At 42.4% G+C, this 25952-nt stretch overlaps 1 protein-coding gene and 1 non-coding gene across 2 annotated transcripts in view; both read left to right on the top strand.

Moving 5' to 3' along the window:
* Positions 1-25952, top strand: part of WDR88 (WD repeat domain 88) — a 38902-nt gene that overhangs the window by 11662 nt on the left and 1288 nt on the right. The window contains exons 7-11 of the mRNA XM_056862365.1: positions 668-852; positions 2552-2634; positions 3851-3919; positions 4275-4367; positions 7338-7442. Of these exons, the coding sequence (XP_056718343.1) occupies positions 668-852; positions 2552-2634; positions 3851-3919; positions 4275-4367; positions 7338-7442 (535 nt within the window). The remainder of the gene's footprint in view (positions 1-667; positions 853-2551; positions 2635-3850; positions 3920-4274; positions 4368-7337; positions 7443-25952) is intronic.
* Positions 10249-10322, top strand: TRNAT-AGU (transfer RNA threonine (anticodon AGU)). The gene has a single exon. It is a non-coding gene; the product is annotated as a tRNA-Thr (tRNA).

Raw genomic sequence — 25952 nt, 5'->3', positions numbered from 1 at the left:
CCATCAAAGTCAGTATTGTCTACTCAGACTGGCAGCGGCTCTCCAGGGTCTCAGGCAGGGGTCTTTCACATCACCTACTTGCCTAGTCCCTTTAACTGGGGATGCCGGAGATTGAACCTGGGACCTTCTGCATACCAAGCAGATGCTCTACCACTGAGCCACAGCCCCTCCCGTGGTTAGTAGTTTGGAATTTTCCACATTGTGCAGGGGGTTGGACTAGATGACCCTGGTGGTTCCCTTCCAACTCTATGATTCTACAACAAAGCTAGAGCTGAAATGTATACAAAATAGAAACATCAACAAGAACTCCCCAGCAGAGCAGTAGCTGGCTATTTGATATCCTGTGCAAACCCAGCATGCCTGTAAAGTGCTGTCAAGTTGCAGCCAGCTTATAACGACCCCATAGGGTTTTCAAGGCAAGAGAAGAACAAAGGTGGTTTGCCATTGCCTGCCTCTGCGTAGCGACCCTGGACTTCCTTGCTGATCTCCCATCCAAGTACTAAACAGGGCCAACCGTGCTTAGCTTCCAAGATCTGACAAGATTGGGCTAGCCTGGGCAACCCAGTATAGTCCTAGTATCCAGGTCATGTGTCCTATTGACTGGTAAACCCAACAAATATTCCAGTATCCTGTTGCATGATTATTATTTTTTCACCATCTCTTTCAGAGCACATACCAATGCAATTTCAGATTGCTGTTTCTCCTGGGATGGTCATTATTTGTGCACAGCAGGCTGGGATGAAGTCTTAAAATTATGGGATGTCAGAACAGGGGAGTTTCGTTCTCACGGACCCATGGTTTTGGAACAAGGTCATATAGGTATCATTGGCTGCTGCGTTTTCAGTAAAGACGGTAAGTTATGCAGAACACCATTTTTAGGACATCTTTCCACAAACGTGCATGTTGTTTATTCCAAATGAGTCACAAGGGTCGCATTCAAGCCACATGACTAATTCAGTTCTCACTTTCAGAACAAAACAATTTTCCATTTGATTAAATGGTTTCTTGTGTAATTGACGTAAGCTGAACTTGATAGTTTGCACTGCTCTTTAATCAGCCTTCTAAAACACTCCTTAATTGATATGAAGGTTTACTGTAAGAGCCCATAACTGAGCTGAGAAATGAAGTACCAAGCTATATGACGTGCTGAATGCTTGCTGGTTTTTCTGTTACGCTCATTCATTCCATTCTGAGTAACCAGAGGATCAGAAACATTTTCAATACAGGCTTGATTTAATGCTGGGTAGATTTGTTGCCATCCCAAAGACACTTAAAAACAGGAGGGGACTGGCCATTTAACAGGGTTGCCAACCTCCAGGTATTAGCTGGAGACCTCTATTACAACTGATCTCCAGCCGATAGAGATTGGTTCACCTGAAGAAAATGGCTGCTTTGGCAATTGGACTCAATGGCATTGAAGTCCTTTCCTGCCCTCCTCAGGCTCCGCCCAAAAAACCTCCTGCTGGTGGTGAAGAGGGACCTGGCAACCCTACCATTACCCTCTCCAAACAGGGAATCTGGCCTCCATACTCTTATCATACTCCAGACTACATTTCCAGCGTACAGGAAGGGTTGCAAGGCTTTCAGACTTGTGTGACATTGCAGTTGACACTCACACTTGAAACAGGTTTGCTTTAAACCACAGGAGTCATGTGTTAGCTTTACAGGCCCAAAGGGATTTTATTGTAAGGTAACACGCAACTCCTGCACCTGCCATCTGAACTGGCGCATTCCTAGCAAGAGGTCCTCCGCAAAATTATTCTGAATGTCACATACATACATGTGTGTGTAAGGTGCTGTCAAGTCGCAGCCGACTTATGGCGACCCCTTTTTGGGGTTTTCATGGCAAGAGACTAAGAGAGGTGGTTTGCCAGTGCCTTCCTCTGCACAGCAACCCTGGTCTTCCTTGGTGGTCTCCCATCCAAATACTAACCAGGGCTGACCCTGCTTAGCTTCTGAGATCTGATGAGATCAGGCTAGCCTGGGCCATCCAGGTCAGGGCCACATATGTATATACACAAACCTTTATTGGCATAATACCCACATTTCCAGATGCGTTTGTACAGGCACCTTAAAAGAAAAAAATCGTGTTCCATCATAAAATGACAATCAGTTAAAATCAATATATAACAAACATTGAAAAAGATCTCCTTCTCATATTTCAAGCTCATAAAACTATCTGGACCCTTTAATAACAAATACACTGATACATCTCTACAGTCACCATTCTTGTCCTATACCATCATTCTCTCTCTCTCTCTCTCTCTCTCTCTCTCTCTCTCTCTCTCTCTCTCTCTCTCTCTCTCTCTCTCTCTCTGTCTTCATAACGATTGATTATTCTGAATGTCTAGATTTGTCTATAAACATACTCTTCGCTTTTGAACCAATTAAAACCTTCTAGAAAGTAGCTTATGATAATGTGTTGTATGACGACACGGCTTTTTACGTGGGATTTAAGCTGTGTTAACGGTCGGGTCCTCCCCGCCTGAATGCACCTCTGCACAGTCAGAATGCGAAAAGGTGGTTATGACTTTCTAATTCTGTATTTCAGCATCGCTTCTAGTGTCGGGTGGTTTTGACAAAACAGTCATCGTCTGGGATTCGACACAAGCCTATAAAAAGATAAGTTTAAAGGTACTGTGCTGTGTAAGCTTTCACTGTGCCAAAGAGGAACTTAATTTTGGTTCTGCAGAGGTGTGCAACTAATGGGACTGCAGGAGCAGCCTGCCAGTTAATGATAAACATGTAAAAAAAGTTCTTTGTAATAATAATTAATGTACGCTTAAGAATCTCTCTTTCATAGAATCACAGAATCATAGAGTTGGAAGGGACCACCAGGGTCATCTAGTCCAACTCCCTGCACAATGCAGGAATTTCACAACTACCTCCCACCCCATACCTCCAGTGACCAGAAGGTGGCTAAGATGCCCTCCCTCTCATCATCTGCCTAAGGTCACAGAATCAGCATTGCTGACAGATGGCCATCTAACCTCTTCTTAAAAACCTCAAGGGAAGGAGAGCTTACCACCTCCCAAGGAAGCCTGTTCCACTGAGGAACCGCTCTAACTGTTAGAAAATTCTTCCTAATGTCTAGACGGAAACTCTTTTGATTTAATTTCAACCTGTTGGTTCTGGTCCGACCTTCTCGGGCAACAGAAAACAACTTGGCACCATCCTCTATATGTTAAGACTCTAAGCTCTTTGAGACAGGGACTGAAATAGAGTTTAGCATACATACCTTTTTTCAGAATTTATAAAAGAGGATGGACTCTATAAAGCAGGGGTGGGGAATCTTTTTTCTGCCAAGGGCCATTTGGATATTTATAACATCATTTGCTGGCCATACAAAATTATCAACTTAAATATTAGCCTGCTATATTTGGTCAAACATTTAGCCAAGAGGCACAACCGGAGACGGCTCCGAGTGTCTGCCACATAGAGCTACTCGCTTTTGAGCGGATCACTAGTCTTAGATCCTTCTGAGCTAGAGATCTACCAGGACCCATGAAGGGCCAGACAAAATGATTTCGCGGGCTTTATATGGCCCCCCCTGGCCTGACGTTCCCCACCCCTGCTTTAAAGGAAGCCATGGCCATCATTCTACAAGACCTGAGCAAGGCTATTAATGATAGATATTTTGGAGGTCATTAATTAATTGGGTCGCCATGGGTCAGAAGCGACTTGACAGCACTTAACACACACACACACACACACACAACATCCCCCTCAGAAAAAAAGCCTGAAAGTGGAAAGTATTTCATTTCATGTTAGGAGCTGATTAAAAAACTAAGTTAAAATACAACAGGAAATTCTGCTTTTATCCTAATGCTGAAAAATTGTTTATCCGCAGGGTCATGAACACTGGGTAACAGATGTTGCAATTAGTAGCAACAAGAAGCTAATTGTTACTTCATCAAAGGTATCCATTAAAAAGCAGTTATAGAAAAACAAGCTTGCAGGTTTTGGGCATGACCCAGCAAATCAGTTTCTGAGAATGCTTTCCTAAGTAGAGGTATACCCTTCTGAGCCCATTGACTTTCATGGACTTAGAAAGTTGTAACTCTGCTTAGGATTGCACTGTAAAACTACAGAATATTTTCAACCAGTAACACATTCTTGTTTTGAAGATCTTTGGAAATATGCTTTACATTGGTCATAACTCCCCTCTCCACTCAGGCATGCATTCAGAAGCTATGCTTACTAGCAAGATCTAAATTATTGATAGGGAGGGACTGCAATTCAGCTGCTTGATTGAAATATTTCTACTGTTTTAGGATTCTACTTTGAGGCTATGGGACATTGAAAGCGCACATGACGTCCCTCTGGTAATACAAGCCATAAAAGCAAGAGGCTCAAAGCTAGCCAAGGTCAGTATATCAGTAGAAGAAGAACCATTGAATCCACCTCTATCAGTGAGTATGCACATGCCCCCTCCTTTTAACCGAATTCCAGGATCCTATGAGCAATATTGGTGATGGTCAGATTGCATCTGCTCACGTCTCAGACCAATGGAACTTCATTTGCACCAAGTTGCAGCTAGAAACGTGTTTTGAATATCGGGTCATAAGAACATAAGAAAAGCCATGCTGGATCAGACCCAGGCCTGTCGAGTCCAGCAGTCTGTCTACACAGGGGCCAACCAGGTGCCTCTAGGAAGCCCACAAACAAGACGACTGCAGCAGCACCATCCTGCCTGTGTTCCACAGCACCTAATATATTTGGCATGCTCCTCTGATCCTGGAGAGAATAGGTACGCATCATGACTAGTATCCATTTTAACCAGTAGCCATGAATACCCCTCTCCTCCATGAACATGTCCACTCCCCTCTTAAAGCCTTCCAAGTTGGCAGCCATCACCACATCCTGGGGCAGGGAGTTCCACAATTTATGTGTTGTGTGAAGAAATCCTTCCTTTTATCAGTTTTGAATCTCTCACCCATTCCATTCCATTCCATTCCATAAACCTTTAATAGCATAGACATTATGACAAATATCACAAACAGAAAACATACATCTTAAAATCGGTACGATAAGATCAAAACGGAGAACCATAAGTATCAAAGATTTTAAGGTTTTGGATTTTCATCACTTCAACCAAAAACTTGGCTACATCCACAGTGATCTCTGGAGTGACATTATTCATTAAGAATTGAATCTCTCACCCTCCAGCTTCAGCAGATGACCCCATGTTTAAGTATTATGAGAGAGGGAGAAAAGCTTCTCCCTGTCCACTCTCTCCAAACTATGCATAATTTTATAGACCTCTATCATGTCTCCCCTTAACCGCCTTCTTTCCAAGCTAAACATCCCTAAGCATTTTAACCGCTCCTCATACGGTCTCAGCCCTTGAATGTTTGAAGCAGCGATAAAGTAGGAAGCCTTTGCGCATACAAGAAGCTGCACTTTCCACAGGATAGAGTAACCTTATCCTTCTACCACACCGTCACCTGGGATGCAGCAAATGCTTATAGTCCTTAGCACAACTCCTTGTAGAAATAAAATCTGCTGATCAGCTTTGGTTGCACTGTGATCCTGGGATGGAACAAAGCCATGTACACTAACCCCCCCCCCTTTTTTTGCTTTTAAGATTAGTGCAAGGGATTATGAGGAAGGTGGGAATTTGCTACCATTGTAGGTACTGAAAGATCATGGTTCTTTTCAGGCAAGTGTTTCCCTTGGGAGAGAAAACAAGAAAACTTCCTCCCATGCTACCCTGCCCACTTTTTTTTTTTTTAGCTTCCTTTTTAAAAATTATTTTTTTAATTAATGTTATTGGGTTATACATTATATTTAAATCCATACTATTATACTTCCCCCCCCCCCACACCCAACATTTTCACAACGAAATCTTTAACCAGGAGCACAAGTTTCTAAATTTCTTAGTTATGTTAGCGTTGACTTCCTCGCATTTTATCCAGTTCAAGTACAGAGACCACTTGTCCTTTATTTCCCTTATTTTACTATCCCACGGTGAATCTTTAGCCAATTGTGCAACAATATCTGATTGTATATATTCATATAAATAATCATTCCAACATTCAAAAGTCCATTTATTTGCTTCTTTCCAGCCTTTTGCTATTGTAGCTTGTGCTGCTAGGATCATGGTTTTACAAAGTTCCTGGGCATTTCCAGTTATTCTTTGCTGTCCCCCTGCACCCATAAATAGCACATCTATATCCAAATTAATCTCGATTTTAAAAAGCTGTTCCATTCTCTTCAAAATCATTTCCCAAAGCTACCCTGCCCAGTTAATCCACTTCCAAACTAACATCAGCCATACTCATATTTTTGCCATCAAATCACAGCTGATTTATGGCAACCCTATAGGGTTTTCAAGGCAAGAGGTGTTTGGAGGTGGTTTGCCATTGCTTGCCTCCACATCACAACCCTGGTATTCCTTGGAGGTCTCCCATGCAAATACGAGCCAGGGTCAGGGCTGAGAGTGTGTGACTGGCCCAAGGTCACTCAGCAAGCTTCCGCGGCATGAGTGGGGATTCGAACCTGGGTTTCCCAGGACCTAGTCCACCACCTTAACCACTACACCACGCTGGCTCTCAAAGATGTGTGCTGGATAAAAAAACGTGCCTGGTGTGTAACAGCATTTTATGTTCTTGTACTCTGACAGATTCTCTCGATAGGCTTTGTACTGTTTCTCCAAGATGCTTTGCAGGGTATCTCAAACACAGTCTGCACTATACAAATATAATTGTAATTACAAAATAGGGTATTGCCAAGCTTCCCCCCACCAATCCTAGTAGCAGTTTAGAGAACTTTTCTTTGCAGAATGAAGAGAGTGGTTTTTGGTTGAACAACCACTGCTGCTTTTTATCTGTTACTTAATACTTAAATATTATTTATTTAGAACATTTATATGCCCCCTCTCCAGAGACCTGCTCCAGGTAGCTTTACAGCTAAGATACTAATGTGTGTAAAGTGCCAGCAAGTTGCAGCCGACTTATGACGACCCCTTTTAGGGTTTTCATGGCAAGAGACTAAGAGAGGTGGTTTGCCAGTGCCCTGGTCTTCCTTGGTGGTCTCCCATCTAAATACTAACCAGGGCTGACCCTGCTTAGCTTCTGAGATCTGACAAGATCAGGCTAGCCTGGGCCACCTAGGTCAGGGCAAAATACTAATAGAAAACCATTAAAATAACCTATTAAAAACAAAGCCATTGACACAGCCATAAAAAAACAGGCCAACGCCATTAAAACAAGCCAAGGCGTAACAACAGTACAAAATAAAATACTTGTAAAATTGATGCGTTTAAATTGTTTGCTTTTTGCGTTGTTGACAATACCTGTTGCACTTGATTCACTGATATGTTTTCTTTTAATTAGTGTGAAGAATGTGAGAAGCCCTTTTTAATCTTCCAGGAACTGGAAGTCAAAGTGGAAACCAGATGTGTTTTCTGTCGACTGAAAGCTCACAGGAGTGTCTTACCAGTGCCCCCTTCCCTGCCTGCCGATCTCTAAACGAATCAGTGTTGAAATGCTTACACTTATGTGGCAGGTTTTTTTAAAAAAAGCTTGTGTTCAGAACACGATTCTTGGGCTTATTTTCCTGTACGTTTAGAACTCAGATTTTTAGTGTGATTTCTTCATTTGAAAATCCAAAGGGTATTGACTAGTGCAAACACTTTTCTGCTCAACTGCCTAGCAAGTGCTTTTCAAGTCACATTATCGTGGGAACAATGTCGAACTGGGCTGTTTAAGTTTCTTTCTCCATCAATTAACAGCTTTAAATGTGAGGCATATTCATTTGTTGCCAGAAACATCTCTTGTAAATGATTTGCAGGACTTCCCGTCTGTCACAATAAATGTTGGTGGCAAGGAAATGTTTCACACACACAAAAAAAGTTAAGAAGAATTGGATATTCTGAGTACCAGCATGGATTCTGCCTCTTTTAGAAATCTTAAGATTTCTTCATGGAAAATAAAATCTTTAAAAACTCATAAATTTATTTTTCTTAACATTATGTTTTATCTGGAATTCACAGTATAAAAATAGTCTGGTATGTAGCAGGTTTTTAACATGCTTTAATAATGGAAGAAATCATAATTTGTTGTGGTATAAGAGAACTAAGTTGTGTCAATAACTTGGATAACTGTCTAAGTTATAAATAAGCTCAGTTTTTTGCAGCTACAATGCACAGTATTTCAATAAAATGTTCTTTTAGTTAATACATGTTTTGCATTAACAGGATTTTAAAAGACATTATGTGTGATTTTGGTATTCCTTGTGTTGTTTTTGGTTTAGACTATTTATAACCCACATTTCTGCTATCTCAGCGCCCCCCCCCCCGGGGAGCTAACAAAACAGTCCAGTTTTTACAACCAATTCAATTCTAGTTAAAACAGTACACGAAGCAGAAAATAAAACACATCAGGTACATTACAGCAAGTACCACCACTATATCAATTTAGTTCAAAGGCCTGCAAGAAAAACAATAACAAAAAAATCTTCAGCTTGCTCAGGAAGGCCTGTTGGAAAAACGCTACTCTGACTTTGCCATTGCCAACTTCCAGGTGGGGCTAGGAGTTCTCCCAGAATTACAGCTGATCTCCAGAATTACAACATACCGGCTTCGCATTTCTTAAGAGCCCCTCTAACGTGACCTTTGGTATTTGCTCCACCCCCTCATCGAAGCATTTACTGAAGGAACCATGAAAAATCACAGCCGTGGCTTAGCTATGCAAACGACTATTGCTAATGGCTATGCAAACGAAGGAGAAGGCGAGTGGTTTGTGTGTGCTTGGTGCGCACATGGAGTCAGGGGCTGCTGGTGAAATGCATGCGTTATTGTATTAATCCCCAATGACAATAACACAGGAGGAGGTTGAAGATTCAAAGCAGTTGTTTATTAGGCCCCAATATACAAACCGGGTGGAAACTGCCCAGATGCGCAGGACAGCTTGCACACCTGAACAAAGGATTGCAAGAACCTTTATCACTTCTGGTCAGGGGCATTACAATTGCGTACATTCAATGCACATTGGGTGTCTACTCCCATATCTCATTAGAATAGCCTATAGATATTGCCCGAGGCTGTCTCTAAGGAAGCACTTAGTCTTGTGATCCACATTCCTAACAATGCAGGTAAGACACTGTTTTTTTCTACTGGGAAAAGCCCGTACCAGGCAAGTATGTAATCTGTTGGCTTTTTATAGTTGTGGATGCCAACGTTCCCAAAGTTTCCATGTGTGTGCAGAATATATGTTTTTCCCATAAATGAAGTTTATAGGCACTTCACTGGAAGATCTCAGTGGCAGACTGATAAAAAACTGTCCCATCTTCTTCACTCTGCAGCCTTCCTTTCCAATCGCACCAGGGGCTTAAGTGCGTTGCAAAAAAAATAATGGCCATTTATGCTTGGTAATTAGCAACGCGTTTCAGGCTGAAGTGCCCCGCATATATATTTAGTTTTTCATGGGCCATTTATGCCTGGGAGGTTTTGCCTTGGATTTGCCCCTCTCTAAATGCACATTTCCCCCGTCTGAATTCTCAAACTTCTGCATGGGGCCTTATTGTTCAGTTTTGATAATTTGGATGGGGAAAACTTGCATTTAGAGAGCGGCAAATCCAAGGCAAAACCTCCCAGGCCTAAATGGCCACGGTGAACCATTGTTCAGGAAGTGACTGCGAAGCCCGCTCATCCCTGCTTCGCACTTCTTAATAGCCCCTTTAACGCGACCTTTTGTGTTTGCTCTGCCCCCGCCTCGAAGAATCCCGTCAAGGAAGCGTTCGAAAATCACAGCCGCGCGTTAGCTATGCAAACGTCGGTTGCTAATGACTATGCAAACAAGGAGGAGGCGAGTGTGTGGGGGGATGGAATTTCTCCTTTTGCGTCGGGACCGTAAATAGTAATTTTAAAGGTCGCATTTTAAAAATAGAGCTTTGGGCGAGCTTCAGAATTGACCCTGCATAAGCGGCCAATGCATTTTGCAAATTAACTCGTGATATATTTTTTTAAAACTGGAAGCTTGGAGGGGTGGGGAGAGGGAGAGAATAACCTGCTCCATAAAAGGAGAGAAAGGGCGAGCTGTGCAACCCCACGGAGCGTTTGCGAAGGGAGAAGCTGCCGTGCATTTTTTGCAGGGAGGCAGAAGGGGAAGCCTTCGGGGCGCTGAGACGTCCCCGCCGTTTCTAGAGGAAAATGTGGGTCTTTCCCCTCCTTTAGCCTGCAAACGGCGGCATCCAGGAGGCTTTCTAAGATAGAGGAAAGCTGCTCTGCTGCTCACTCTAGCGGCTGGCGCCGTGGCTTAGTTGGTTAAAGCGCCTGTCTAGTAAACAGGAGATCCTGGGTTCGAATCCCAGCGGTGCCTTCAGGAGAGTGGCTTCCCTTTTGCGTCCAAAAGTGGGCGTTGCTTTTTATGCCCACCCTCTCCCCGTGCCTGGCCCGAAGCAACCAGTTGCTTTTCTCTCGCAGAAACTCCCGGCCTCAAGAAGGAGCTACTTCCGGGAGCTGCTTCTTCGGGTTTCTCCTAGGCGGGCGGCCAGGCGAGCCTACCTGAGCCTTTTGTTGCAGCCCCAGGCTCAGTCTCTTTAAAAATGTTCTCATAGTTGCAGATCTCAGACTGATAAACTGTCCCACCTTCTTTTCAATTGCAGCCTTCCTTTTAAATTGCATCAGGGGCTCAGCGCGTTGCAGAAGGGGAAAAACGCCACATATAGCAACTGTTGCAAGTTTGTACATCTGCATCTATGAAAGGTTCCCCAGTATCTAAAAATATTCGCCTCTCCCCATCTTCCTCCTGGGTTCGAACCTCCGCCTGGTCCCTCTGCAATTCATTGTCAAGGCATGTGTTCTATATATCCTGCATAGAAAACACATGTTAAAGAATATGACTGAATGTGTCTTATTTTATCTGTGTTTTTATATGCATTTTATGCCCGCTCATATAATAGATCTTCCCCAATACTAAAAATGTATTTCTCCAATATTATAGCTGACACAAAAATGGAGATAAACCACTTTTTAAAAAAAAACTGTGCTGAGTGTCAAGAAATTCAGCCTCTACCTGTCCTGGGCAACATTCTTACTTTCTGGATGTTTCATTTCTGTTACTCATAATGCCAAAGATGATGGTTCGAAGATACTCATTTGTATACTGCTGTGTAAAGGAATTTCGAAAAGGCACCGTGTCTTGGCACTCAGTTGCCAGTTTTGCCGACATTATAATATGCTTCATTTTACTCCTTAGTTTTACATCTGATTATTTAACCCACTCGTTCTTTGCCAGGGAAGGAATTCCATCTTGTCATATTTGTGACATGGCAATTTGGGAAACTGCTGCATCAGAATTCATCAAGAAAGTAGACTGCGTTCCCCAGGTTTTGAATTTCTCAGCCATGATGGGCGTTAATTGGCTTAGCAAAACTTAAAGTGGTTGTATTGTCGCAGTTACTGCTACTGTGAATGGTCAGTGTAATTATCAATTCCATTTCAATTTTACATAATGTTATACCCCGTACGTCTTGCATGTTCTGCTGTTCTGATACTGCTATGTATAACCTACCCCCTCCACCCCCCAATATATTACCTTGACCATGGGAATGTATTGTTGATTTAGTCAGGAAAACAATCCATCTAAGAAGGTAATATTGAGCTCAGTGCAATATTCCAATAGTCTTTCCTGGCAGCTATGGGGGAAAAAATCATTAAGGGTTTGTTTGTTTTTGTACACCAAGGGAAGATGGCCAAGGTATATTGTGCATGGAATGATCCTACTACATTCCCACAGTAATCCTGTTTGGGACGTTCAGTTGAGAGAGTGTGATAGTGTCCTGTTCGGTGTGGGTCTTGACGGATTGGCTCATCACATCAGCTGAACATTTGAGCAAGCATTTGAACCAGATGATAGACAGTGCCATCTAGTCGCAGCTAGCTTATGGCAACCCCATAGGGTTTTCAAGGCAACAGACTTCAGAGATGGTTTGCCATTGCCTGCCTCTGTGTAGCAACTCTGGACTTCCTTGCTGGTCTCCTATCCAAATACGAACCAGCCCAAACCTTGCTTAGCTTCCAAAATCTGATGAGATTGGGCTAGTCTGGGCTATCCAGGGTAGAGCATTTGAACCAGGGTCTTCCCAGATCAAATCCAACACAATCTACTACATCACTAGGATGGTGTATGTTTGGGGGCAGGTGTGGTCAAAATTGGTGAGATCATTTGCACACACAGTTCTATGCGTTATACATTCCTAAATGGTACTTATTTTCAGATATGCATCCTCATTTTAGAGTCTGGTAGGAACACTAATGAATGAGATCGCTTTCTTGAAATGCACCGTTCACAGAGAGTTGCAAAGGAAAATGTGGGCATTGCAGCAACCAAGTAAATGTAATTGTCTCCAACTGCATTATTGCACTTTCGGTAAACCTATTCCCACTGGAAAAAATATTTAAAGCTGGCACATTTTTAGCTGTTCGATGCAAGAATCTCCTTTTTAATGGATAAGGATATCTCTGAAACCTTGTTAGAATGTGCGCAAATCCATTCAGATATAGGACGACTGTCTTCCTCGAAGGGCAAGTCCATGTTAGCAAGGATCTCCTGTACACAGTCAGACTTCACAAACAGTGGCGGACTGGGTCTAAAAATATTGGTTGCCAGGAGACAAAGGGGGCCCATCCACAACTATAAGGCTATAATTTAATTTTTATAAGGAATAAATAAAATTTTCAAAAAATACATGTGGAAAAAAGGTACAATTAAAATTTTAGTTGCATACAGTAATAGTATTGGGACTTTTATTATATTTTCAAGCTACTAAAAGGTCATTAGTCCTGACCTGGATGGCCCAGGCTAGCCTGATCTCGTGGGACCTCAGAAGCTAAGCAGGGTCAGCCCTGGTTAGTATTTGGATGGGAGACCACCAAGGAAGACCAGGGTTGCTGTGCAGAGGAAGGCACTGGCAAACCACCTCTGTTAGTCTCTTGCCATGAAACCCCCCCCCAAAAAGGGTGGCCTAAGTCAGCTGTGACTTGACTGCACTTTACACACACACACACACACACACGGTCATTAACATTTTTAACATATTGTCTAATGTTTAAGGGGCCCCACTTCATCAGGGGCCCTCAAAGCCCACTTGCCATCAGGCAAGCTGACACCCTGGCCAGTCTGCCACTGTTCACAAATGCATTTTTTTTTGTTTAATCCAGGTAAAGAATTGCTCAGCCGCTAAGAGACCAGCGGTTGTTCTAAGTGCTAGCAGTAGTGATTATGATAACCACGCAAAATGTGGGAGGTTGCTTTTGAGAAGTCCACAGGTTATCTTGTGAAGAATAATATGGACACTTGAAGCCCTTTGCCCTCATGTGGATCACCTTCACAGAAGCATTGTTCGAGTTTTGCAAAGCAAATCACTGTTTCGGCATATTAAGAATGGCTTTGCAAGCATTTTCCGAGTGGACTTTAATTTTCTTTGCTAAGGAGCCAAAGATCAATTGCCTGTGAATATGCACCAAGAACAAAGCTAGAGAAACATAGGATACAAATTGCTGCTAATAGGTATTGTATTTGGCTGAATGAAACAGTGTGCAATTTCAAGGACTTCTTTGAGGTCAAATGGTTGATAAGTATACCACGTAAGAATACAAAATGTGCAGGAGCGTTTACATAGAACTAAGTGGCTTCACATTAAAAAATATTGCAGAAAAATGGCAAGGGTGAAAAACTGCAGTGTGATAATATAGAAAACATTGGGGCACAATCAACAATCTAGTTCTTAAAATAGACAGAAATGCATGCTATAAATAAACAAAGTCACAAAGAGTTCAGGAACTGAGGCTGTCATTGTGACTATTTATTATTCATATGTCATCTGTATACATAGTGCTTCCCCCCCTCCCCCCATCAAGTCACATCTGACTTTTGGCAACCCCCTAAGGTTTTCAAGGCAAGAGATGTTTGGAGATGGTTTTCCATTGCCTATCTCTGCGTCACAACCCTGGTATTCCATGGAGATCTCCCTTCCAAATTCTCGCCAGGGCACATAGTACTTTACTAAGTCAAAAAGGTCCCTTGCCCCAAGAACATTACAACATTATACTGCAAGTATTAAGAACTTATGAAACAATTTAATATATTACACTGATCTGTTAGTGACATTTTAAACTACATTTGCATTAAACAAATAACTTGCTTGAATATCAGCTCCCGTGGGAATGTATCCTAAAGGAAGAATGCAGTGTTTGCAACAATCATGTACCGATTGCCTTCCCAATGGCTACAGCACTGTTTTTGGACCTGAAAAAGTCCAGCAACATTGCCAGCCTATCAAAAGAAGACCACAGGGAAGAGATCTGTTGTTCATTGTTAACGATTTCAGAGCTACTGTCCAATCCCAGCTGTGCACAACCACATTCAATGCAGCAGCAGTTAAAGAAAGATAAGCCGGCAGAGAAACAAGCTGCAGCCCAGCCTAGGCACTAACTGCTCCTTGGTTGTTCACCCAGGGTGGGTGAGCAATGGAGGGACAGTGACAGCTCAGAGCAGCCATACCAACGCTTGCCTTCTCGCCCGCTTGCTCATCTGCCATAGAATCAGAGCATCCCTTGGGTAATTGGCTCCTCCCGCCTGCTCTCTCTCTCTGTGGGGGGGGGAAATAGAAAAGGGGGTGGAAGCAGTGGCGGACTGGCCATTGTGTCAGCTTGCCTGATGGCAAGTGGGCCTTGTGGGCCCCTGATGAAGCGGGGGGCCCTTAAACATTAGACAATATGTTAAAAATAAAAATAAATAAAAATTAAACGATAGCTTTATAGTTGTGGGTGGGCCCCCTTTGTCTCCTGGCCACCAACATTTTTAGACCCAGTCCGCCACTGGGTGGAAGGCAAGGGGACCAACAGACTTAAGTCTTTCCCATCTAACCACGATCCCAAATCCATCTGTCTGGCTATCCATCCATTCATCCAAAGCCTTTTTTGTGACTCAGGGATTTGGCCTCTACCATAGCTTACATAGCGCTGAGGGACAAGGGATTTGTAATAAAAAAATAAATTAAACCGTATATATTCTATTAACTATTAAATGGTTGGAAATGGACCCAGAAAGCAATAAATACAGCCTCTTTAAAGTAAATCAGCGCCGCTTTGTATTGTCATATTACGGGTCTCGAAACAGGCTAATAATAAAAGCATTTTAATTGCAAAATAAATCAGCTGTCAGAAGAAATAATGGCAGAGAAGCAATGAGGTGTAGTGCTTGATTCTTGCCTTTTTAATCACAGGTATAAGTGACCCTTGGGAGCTTCTGAGGTTCTTTGAGTAACAGGAAAGGGATCTGAAGGGCAACAGGTGATATGCCAAGATATATGTGTTGTTCATCTGGAGAGAGGAAAACTTGCCCCAAATGCCTCTGGTACTATTGCTTATGGAGGCATGCATGCATAACCTATAATGGGTGCTATAACCCAAGGGAGTTATCCCCTATGTGACATCCAGAGACACATTTCCGGGTGCCCACTTGCTTCTTGAGTTTTAGGTGTAATCCAAGTGTCTGGAATATATATATTTTTTTAAAAAAACAACAACCCCCAATCAGGGAGCTTCTGGTCCTTCTCTAGAAGCTGACTAACTAGGACAGTGCTGAGCTCATCTCAGCTAGGGTGAGAAAAAGCCATGCACCCTCCAACTGATTCAGATTCTTGTATCTCTAGACTTAGCAAACACCTGCTCTTTCTTTGGAAACTGTAACCAAAAGCTAGGGTTACCAGGTCCCTCTTTGCCCCCGGTGGGAGGTTTTTGGGATGCAGCCTATGGAGGGCAGGGTTTGGGGAGGGGAGGGACTTCAATGCCATAGAGTTCAATTGCCAAAGTGGCCATTTTCTCCAGGTGTACTGATCTCTATCTGCTGGAGGTCAGTTGTAATAGCAGGAGATCTCCAGCTACTACCTGGAGGCTGGCAACCCTATCATAAGAAGAGATTATCCTGTCCTCCATGGAAGCAGTGTTGAGGTTGGCCACACCTCTATTTTGTGGTTGGCTGCACCCTCCCATGACACCCATTTTGAGATAAATCTCACTGCCATGGCAGCCATATTTCACTGATTTTAGATTAAATTTTTTATAATGATTTTAGTGTATGATTATGTTTATTGTATGGGTCGTTGGCTATGAGCTACCCTGAGCCTGGCTTTGGCCAGGGATCAAGGGCAGGATATAAAACTAAACAAACAAACAAATAAAATGTCACCTAGAGCTGAATCACTCTTCCTGAAGTTGCCGGGGGGGGGGATATCCCCAACAGAGCAGAGTTTTTTTACATCATGAAAACTTTGCAGTAGTAACGGTTACTACAGTAGTTGTGAATTTCCTGCCATGTGCAGGGGGTTGGACTAGATGACCCTGGTGGTCCCTTCTAACTCTGTGATTCTATGATTCTCACCCAACACCTGAACTCTGATTCTGTCGACATCCTCTAGCTGCTTTGAATTTAAAAAGGGGGGGGGGTTCCTATCATGGATCTCCCATCATCTTGTCGAACTGGGACCTACATTTCATGTTAGAAACCAGCGTGGGTTGTTAAGTTAATCAGTCTCATGAGTTGGGGAGGGGACAGGAATGTGTTTGAGGCCTGAACACTGTTGTGCATGACTATCTTGCTTGTGGTGTGTGTCACACATTATTTTTGTTCTCTTTTCTGGCAGCTGCTTCCTGCTTGTGATAAACAAGGTCTTTTGACTCATTCGCCATGAGGATAATCTGCCGTTTTGCATGGCGCTGCAAACTCCTCACAAACTTGGTTTGCCATGATGAGGCCCAAAATATACCAGTGATCCAAATGACTTGTCCAAAATATTCTGCACAAGCAAGGCATAGTCAAAGATCAAGGTGTTAAGTAATGTTATGGTAATTAGCTCCTCAGTAAACTATACTAATAGTTATCCAGCTGTGACCCGGTGACTTCAGGTTGCTGAGAAATCTAAATAGACCAGCAAAATGTATAGTGATGAGCTTAACAATAATGTGCTTTTTACAAGAAGTTAAAAGATTGATTTGTGCTGCCTTGCTGGCAATTAATGAAGGCTTCTGAAACCTTTCAAGAGATAAATGATTTTTCCCTCTAAGCAATTGCCCTAAAATAATTGCTAATCTAAATGTGGTCTGCTGTCATATAGATGTTTAGCTTGGTGGTGGAACAGTATTTAATGTCTGCAAAAAAAGAGAGATGGTTGGGTTCCAGTCTGTCTGATCTGGAACTCCTTCACTTTAATTCTTACTATATAAAGTATTTTATTGACGACAGGAATAAACTGACTGGTCACCTATTCCTGCGTGGTGTAGTGGTTAAGAATATAGAGCCAGCGTGGTGTAGTGGTTAAGAACGGTGGTTTGGAGCGGTGGAGTCTGATCTGGAGAAGCAGGTTTGATTCCCCACTCCTCCACATGAGCGGCGGAGGCTAATCTGGTGAACAGGATTTGTTTCCCCACTCCTCCACATGAAGCCAGCTGGGTGACCTTGGGCAAGTCACACTCTCTCAGTCCCACCCACCTCACAGGGTGTCTGTTGTGGGGAGGGGAAGGGAAGGTGATTGTAAGCTGGTTTGATTCTCCCTTAAGTGGCAGAGAAAGTCAGCATATAAAAACCAACTCTTCTTCTTCTTCTTTGTCATAATGTATTCCAGGGTTAAGCCTTGAATATAAGCTGAGACATTGCTCAAATCGAGCCCTCCAGTGGAAGTATTCAAAATAGTTTATCAAAGGAAACAGTTTAAGAATAGCCTCACAATTTCTAGATAGATGGGTGGAAATGACTAAGGACAAAGCTGAAATTTCACAGTAGGCCTACTTCAGAGATCTGGTGATGGTTGCGAGCATTTCAGCCGAACTCCAGTGGTTTGAAATAGAAGAAGCATTGGTTTTTATATGCTGGCTTTCTCTACCACTTAAGGAAGAATCAAACCGGCTTACAACCACCTTCCCTTCCCCTCCCCACAACAGATACCCTGTGATGTAGCTGGGGCTGAGAGAGTGTGACTAGCCCAAGGTAACCAAGCTGGCTTCATGTGTAGGAGTGGGGAAACCAACCCAGTTCACCAGATTAGCGTCCACTGCTCATGTGGAGGAGTGGGGAATCAAACCTGGTTCTCCACATCAAAGTCCACCGCTCCAAACCACCACTCTTAACCACTATACCATGCTGGCTAGAAGAAAAACACTACAGTTGATGGGGCATTGTCCATTTGCGAATAAGGACCAATCCTATAACATCTTACTGCCATTGATAAACAGTTTACTCCAGAGTAGTCAGGCCTGATTTAGACATGCTGTAGAATGGGGTGGGAAGATGGTGGTAGAAGGTCATGCCTTCTACACAGGACTGCTCCGCTTCAGACTCCAAGTAGAAGATCATGGAAATTCACATTTTAGGATGCTCCCCTATGTTGAAAAACAACCTGCAAACTAAAAACATGCACACATACAGCATAGCAAGCAAAGACGGAGGAAACGGGTTAGATGCTTTCTCCCTGCTGTGCTTGTTTTCTGTTCGCATGGAGATTTTTGAATGTGACAGAACATTCAAAGCTGGAATAAATCACCTGCAGTCCAAAAAGGTGCCTTCTATTTCTACCACCTCATTCTCTGGCTGGTCTCACACATTGACGTCAGATAATGTATTTTTCATATAACAGGCTTTTCTAATACAGTAATCAGTGATGGTATATAAATGCCTGTAACCATACTATGATCAACCACTTGCTTACTATTCACAGCTTAAAATATATTTGTTCTTTCAGATTTGTCCTTTATATCCAAAACTTAATATATGCCAACTTTTCCTGAAATACAGATTTAATGAGAAAAAAGAGGACGGTTATGACGAAAACACCGTTATGAATCCTGGGGAAATGATTTCAATAAGAGTTTTAAGCTGGTATGAACTCCACCAAGATTAGTTATAGACTGTGAGGAGGAAAGTCTAATAAAACAGTGAAGAAGCAGTTCACATCAGCACATGAAAAAGATTCAGCACTACAGTCCTAAATAGACTTACACCCTTGTAAGTCCATTGGCTTCATTAGACAGAAAGAGGACATAAGTCTGGTCAGGATTGCACTGAAAATTACTATCTTTCACCGTATCCTGCTGTAATCCCTAATTTTTATTGCTACAACACTATTATTTTGCCGAATGTTTTCTTTTTACGGCCTATGTAGAAGAAAATGTACTGATGAGGGTTAGTGCTTTTAACTGTAAAAATGCTAGTCACAAAAATAGAGGAATGTATTACTAGCAGCACTGTCAGAAATTTTCCAATCCTCTGGTCCATTTAAGTATTTTGAGTATCATCTCATGTTGCTTTAAAAGTGCTTTGAACAATGGTATATGAAAGCACATTAAAATAAAATGCTTGAAGGGAGCAATTGAGGAGATGTGTGAGTGCCTTTCTTATGTAGCCTCAAAGAACTCACTCCAGGAACACCAGTCTGAGTCTTCCCATATATTCCAGCACTTCCTACAATCTGGATATTCTAGGACTGGTCCCTGGTAAATTCTTCCATTTTTCATGCACTGCAGCTACTAGGGAATATTTTGAATTATTCATAACACGCTGTAGGACATTATATTCTTCTAATAGATGTTCAACCAAAAAGAAAAAATACCCTCTTTGTTTTTAAATTAGCACAAGGCAGGCTATGGCAGAGAAAATCAATACAGCATACAGCAGGTGCAGTAGAGCCTTCTTGTAAAGTGTAATTGGGGTGGGGGTTACAGATCTTTGGTACAAGATCTGGGGTGCTCCATGTATGCCCCAATCTTATTTTGAGAAAATGCTGGAAGGTTTACAATCCTGCTCGCTCTTAAGTGTTTACCAAGCTGTCCTTGGACACTCTGACAAGTCTGGAGGATTGTTCTTTCATGTTATACCGATGTGTGTGTGTGTGTTTAGTGCCATAAATTCACTTCCAACCTATAGTAACCCTATGAATTAATGACCTCCAAAACATCCTATTGTTAACAGCCTAGCTCAGGTCTTGCAAACTGAGGGCTGTGGCTTCCTTTATTAAGTCCATCTATCTCATGTTGGGTCTTCCTCCTTTCCTACTGCCTTCCACTTTCCCTAGCTTTATGGTAATTTCTGATAATGTGACCAAAGTACCATAGCCTCAGTTTAATCATTTTAGCTTCTAGGGAGAGTTCAGGCTTGATTTGATCTAGAACCCACATTTGTCTTTTTGATCGCCCATGGTATCCGTAAAACTCCCCTCCAACACCGCATTTCAAAGGAATCTACTTTCTTCCTGTCAGCTTTCTTCCTTGTCCAACTTTCACACCCATACGTAGTAATGGGAAATACTGTGGTATGAATTACCTTGATCTTGGTTGCCAGCAACACATCCTTTCACTTAAGGATCTTTTCTAGCTCCATCATGGCTGCCTTTCCTAGTCTCAATCGCCTTCTGATACTTGGTTGCAGTCTCCCTTTTCGTTGATGATAGAGCCAAGGAACAGAAAATCTTTAACCCATGCCCATGTTAAAAACAGTAACATGGGAAAGATATGTAGAAATGGCACATTATTTTGGAAGAGGTCTGTGCACCTAATGACTTTCAAGCCACCTCAGACACACTTCACAAGTTTTTGAAGTGTTTTAGTTGCCCTACCATGCATGGAATTAAGAATAGCATACCTTCTCAACGGCAGCTAATAAAATAAAAACTTATTACTAGCATTTAAAACTGTTACTAAAATAATAGCAGCATGAAGGCTATTTTGCATTCTATGAATATAATATTATATGAAGTGCAACCCACATAGTATAACCCATCTTAATTCTGGCTATATGTGGCATAGATGCTGAGAACAGCCTTATTCTTTTTATTTCTGCAAGACATGTATGCTTTTTCATGATTATTCATGCTCCTCAATATGGTTGTCATTTGTAAAAATAACACATTTGAACAAATAGTAGCTGACTCATGCATGACAATGTCCTTTGAGTGCAAGTCACTTCCATGTGGGAAATTGCATTGTCCTTTTTGTAGTTCATCCGTTAAGTTAAATGTACTACTGTCTTAATTAACTAAATGTATATTTGGAATGCATTTGGCAAAATAGATGTGTGTATGAGAAATTGCATATAGAATCTTAGAGGGCAATCGTAAACAGGTCTACTCAGAATTCTACTCATGTCTGTTCAATGGGGCTTACTTCCAGGAAAGTGTTCATAGGGTTGCCAGGTCCCTCTTCACCACCGGCGGGAGATTTTTGGGGCGGACCCTGAGGAAGGCAGGGTTTGGCAGGGGAGGGACTTCAATGCCATAGAGTCCAATGGCCAAAGCGGCCGTTTTCTCCAGGTGAACTGATCTCTATCGGCTGGAGATCAATTGAAATAGCAGGAAATCTCCTGCTACTACCAGGAGGTTGGCAACCCTATGTTCTTAGGACTGCCTTGTTAGAATCACCCAATTAAGCTGACTGGCAGTAAATTAAATAAAGACCGAAGTCATAATCTTTTCCACACAATTGTAATTAACATGGAGCTTACTGCCACAAGATGGGACAATGGCCACTACCTTTAGGTGATTTCCAGCGCAATCCTAAACAGAATTACACCCTTCTAAGTATATTGATATCAATACATTAATGGAAGATAAGACAATCAGCAGCTGTTAGCCATGACAGCTACATTGAACCTCTCTGTATGAAAGCAGAATATCTTTGACTATATCTTCCAGAATCAGATGCTGAAGTCAAACAATGGCGGAAAGAATATCATACCTGGTTGTGGTCTCTGTTGAACTGCTGCTGGAAACAGGATGTTGTATTACAAACAGATCAAAGTTGTTCCACCAAGACATTCCAGCAAGACAATGTTCTTACATTGTTCTAATGTTCTTAAACTGACCTTATGTGAACCAATGCAGACTAGAGTGTGAGAAATGTTCAGGTCATAAGTGTTTTTGTCTCGTAAATAATTTAGCAACATGAATTGACTCTGCGAAAATCGATATACAAGTGATTACAATATTTCAGTTGTATTTTCCAGTGAGCAAAATAAAACTCCAGTAGATAGCAGGGTCATTAATAATTTCTTTTAAAGGAAAGATTTTAAAAAACAGAAAAGAATAATGAAGATTAATGGATTAATTGATGGAGAATCTATCTTTCTCTAGGTATTTGTATTATTACTGCTAGGGGCCATAATTTAAAGATTACTGCACAAAAATCCAGGCAAGCAATGATTTTACAATCACGGACTCATAAAATGTTTGAGAATTGGCTGATTAGTTTAGGCAATGCATACACTGAAATGGAGCGGCATGTGATTTATTGCAAAAATGTACTACAATGCACACTTTAAAAGGAGCAGAAGAGTCTGTAATATGTAGTTTTTGGAGTGGTGCTATTCCCTTCAAAAACAAAAATAAAAACAACGAATATCATGCTTGAAAAAGAAGAAAGGGAAAGCTGTGGGTGAACTTTCAGCCAGTGATTAATTTATTGCTTTTCAAGAGATAACCCTGACTGGTCTGAGGAAGCCCCTTTCCCCCTGTCATATTAGATGCCTTTGGCTGGCAGCATGGGGTTATTCCTGCAGTACCTCTCTTTATCTGGGATTTTAACTGAAGAGTTTTAAAAGCTGTTTTAATCGTCTGCTTCTAGCCTGAGGGCCTGTTTTATGCACATCATTTCAAGTCACTTAATGTTGGCTTGTTTTAATATTGATCTTTTTATGGTGGTTATTTTTTATGATTGGATTGTAAAAAAACAGCAGCCCTGAGTGTTGCCTTGAGTAAGTCTCTGAAAAGGCAGCATATATATTTTCAAACAAAGAACAAACTACGTGAGGTGGGTCACTCTGGACATGCTGAAAGGCTATCCAGATTTATTTAAAAATCCTTCATATGAATGAGCTCTGGTAATAATAATAAATTAATAATGAAAGCAGTAGCAGCTGAGCATTGGGCTCTGCATTAGATCAACTCAAGCTCTCCCCCTCAGAAGTGGGGGAAGCCATAACTGAGGCTAGGGCATCTGAGGCAAGGGCATCTTGAAGCTGTGGGTGTTTACCAATGCTCTCCGGGGAGGCAGGACCAAATCTTATTGACTGTCTCCTCTAGGCGGGAAACAGCCCTCGGCTTCCCACTTTCCGTCCTGCCTTTGAGGGGAGAGCAGTGTCTAGGCACAGCTCTATGGTAAGCTTTACTTAACTCCAATTCCAGGCGGTATTACCGCTCATTCTTTACGTAGTGCTGCCACCATGGTGGCTTTTGATAAACAGGCACCTGTAGATGAGATCTGTAGGGCCGCAACCTGGTCTAATGTTTCTACATTTATAAAACACTACAAAATCAACACCTGGTCATCAGCTCATGCGGCCTTTAGTCGCAGGGTCTTACAACACATAGTGGAATAAACAGTTTTCCTTGCCCACCCTGGTTGAAGCTCTTGCACGTCCCACAGCTTCAAGATGCCCTAGCCTCAGAAGAGAACGGAGCCTTGATTACTTACCGTGAAGGCTCCTTCTGTTCTGAGGCGATGGGCATCTTGCCCACCCGGACAAACAACAAAATCATCTGGGACACACAAATTCACTATATGCATGTTAGCACACACAGCGTATTGAGGCCACTGATTCACTTAGGTTTTGGTCAGTTAGTTCCCTTAGTTTGTCCTGGGGAATCCAGTGTAGTTATGGGAAGTTCAGTGTTTTCAAGATCTGTTCTTATCCTGGTTTTAACCAATTTCTATTTATACTAACTATATTGTTGGAAGTTTTTTCCTCTTTACTTTTTGCTGGAGTTTTTTGCTTTGGGCTTGTCAAGTCTGAAAGTGGGAAGCCGAGGGCTGTTTCCCGCCTAGAGGAGACAGCCAGTAAGATTTGGTCCTGCCTCCCCGGAGAGCATTGATAAACACCCACAGCTTCAAGATGCCTGTCGCCTCAGAACAGAAGGAGCCTTCACGGTAAGTAATCAAGGCTCCGATTCCTCCCCTTTTTTAAAGCTGTTTTCCTTGTCTCTTTCCAGCCCAAGAGTCTGTTTTATGGACATAATTTTAAGCTGCTCAGTACTGCCTTGTTTTAATATCGATCCTTTTATGGTGTTGTGGCTATTGTTTGATCGTGTTTTCTATTTAACTCTGTCAGCTGCCTCAGGCCTCTGGAGAATCGGCAAATAAACTTTCCAAGTAAAGAAATCAAGTGAGGTGGGGCACTTTGTACATGCTGCAAGGCAATCCAGATTTTTAAAGAATTACTTCGCATGAATGAGCTGAGCTAGTAAAAATAAGAATAGCAGCTGCCGTCACAGAATTAATTCCCGAGACTCAGCTGTCACTCACTTCAAGCCCTTCTCCTCGGAGGTGCTTTGGCCCACTGTGGCGTCCTCGAGTTGTAACTACATGATCCCACCTTTTTCTTTAAAGCAATTTTTATGCTTTGCTTCTAGCATAAGAGATTGTTTTATGGATATTTTTTGGTTGTTTTATGAGTGTTTTTAATGACTTGTTTTAATGTTGGCCTGGTTTTGTAATGCTTTGATTGTTTTTTTTTTAACTCTGTGAGCGGATTCGAGGAAGGGCCATGGCTCAGCGTTAGAGCCTCTGCGTGGCATGCAGAAGGTCCCAGGTTCAATCCCTGGCATCTCCAGTTAAAGGGACTAGGCAAGTAGGTGACGTGAAAGTCCCCTGCCTGAGACTCTGGAGAGTCAAAGCGGTTCTGAGTAGACAATACTGACTCTGATGGACCAAGGGTCTGATTCAGTATAAGGCAGCTTCATGTGTTCATGAGGTGTGGGAGAGGCAGCACGTACATATACATACACCTAAATTATACATTAAGTAACATGAGCTACTATGTAGGTGTTTTGACACAATACAGCATTTTCAAAACAAAATTTTACTTCATGCTAATGAACTCTAGCAACAATAGCAACAGATAGCAGAAGCAGCATTAGTTCCTAGGGCTCGGCTGTTTCTCATTTCAAGCCTTCCCCCTCAGAGGAGCTCACTGAGATATCATCATGAGGCATACCTATTCTCTCTAGTTAGAGGAGCATGCCTATTCTATTAGGTGCTGTGGAGCAGAGGCAGGACAATGCTGCTGCTTGTGGGCTTCCTAGAGGCACCTGGTTGGCCACTGTGTGAACAGACTGCTGGACTTGATGGGCCTGGGTCTGATCCAGCATGGCTTTTCCTATGTTCTTATGAAAGGGCTATCCATGGCTACTAGTCAAAATGAATCATCATGAGGCATACCTATTCTCTCTAGTTAGAGGAGCATACCTACTATATTAGGTGCTGTGGAACCCAGGCAGGATAATGCTGCTGCTGCAGTGGGCTTCCTAGATCTGCCATGAAAATGTTGGCATATTGTGGAGCCATGCGAGTGCCCATGGCAGTGCCACTGATTTGAAGGTATAAGTCCTTACCAAACCGGAAGTAGTTGTGAGTGAGAACAAACCTGCAAAGTTGTGTAGCCAGATCTGCAGTGTTGTTGTCAGGGATGGTATTTCTAATGGCTTGTAGCCCGTCGTCATGGGGATGTTGGTGTATAGAGACTCCACATCCATGGTGACTAGAATGCTGTTTTCTGGGAGACGGTTGATGGACTGTAGTTTCCTTAGGAAGGCTGTGGTGTCTCGGACATAGCTGGGGGTATTAATGACATATGGTCTCAGAAGGGAGTCCATATATCCTGATACTCCTACGGTGATGGTTCCAATGCTCGAAACAATGGGGCGTCCAGGGTTGCCAGGTTTATGTATCTTAGGCAGCCGCCTTGTTTGTGGGCTTCCTAGAGGCACCTGGTTGGCCACTGTGTGAACAGACTTCTGGACTTGATGGGCCTTGGTCTGATCCAGCAGGGCCTTTCTTATGTTCTTATTATAATTATATTATATATAATAATATTAGGTCCTGTGGAACACAGGTGGGATGCTGCTGCAGCCGTCTTGTTTGTGGGCTTCCTAGAGGCACCTGGTTGGCCCGTGTAGAAAGACTGGTG

This window comes from Euleptes europaea, chromosome 17 (genome assembly GCF_029931775.1).
Source record: "Euleptes europaea isolate rEulEur1 chromosome 17, rEulEur1.hap1, whole genome shotgun sequence".
In the NCBI taxonomy this organism is placed as follows: domain Eukaryota; kingdom Metazoa; phylum Chordata; class Lepidosauria; order Squamata; family Sphaerodactylidae; genus Euleptes; species Euleptes europaea.
This window is presented reverse-complemented; position numbering and strand designations above follow the sequence as displayed.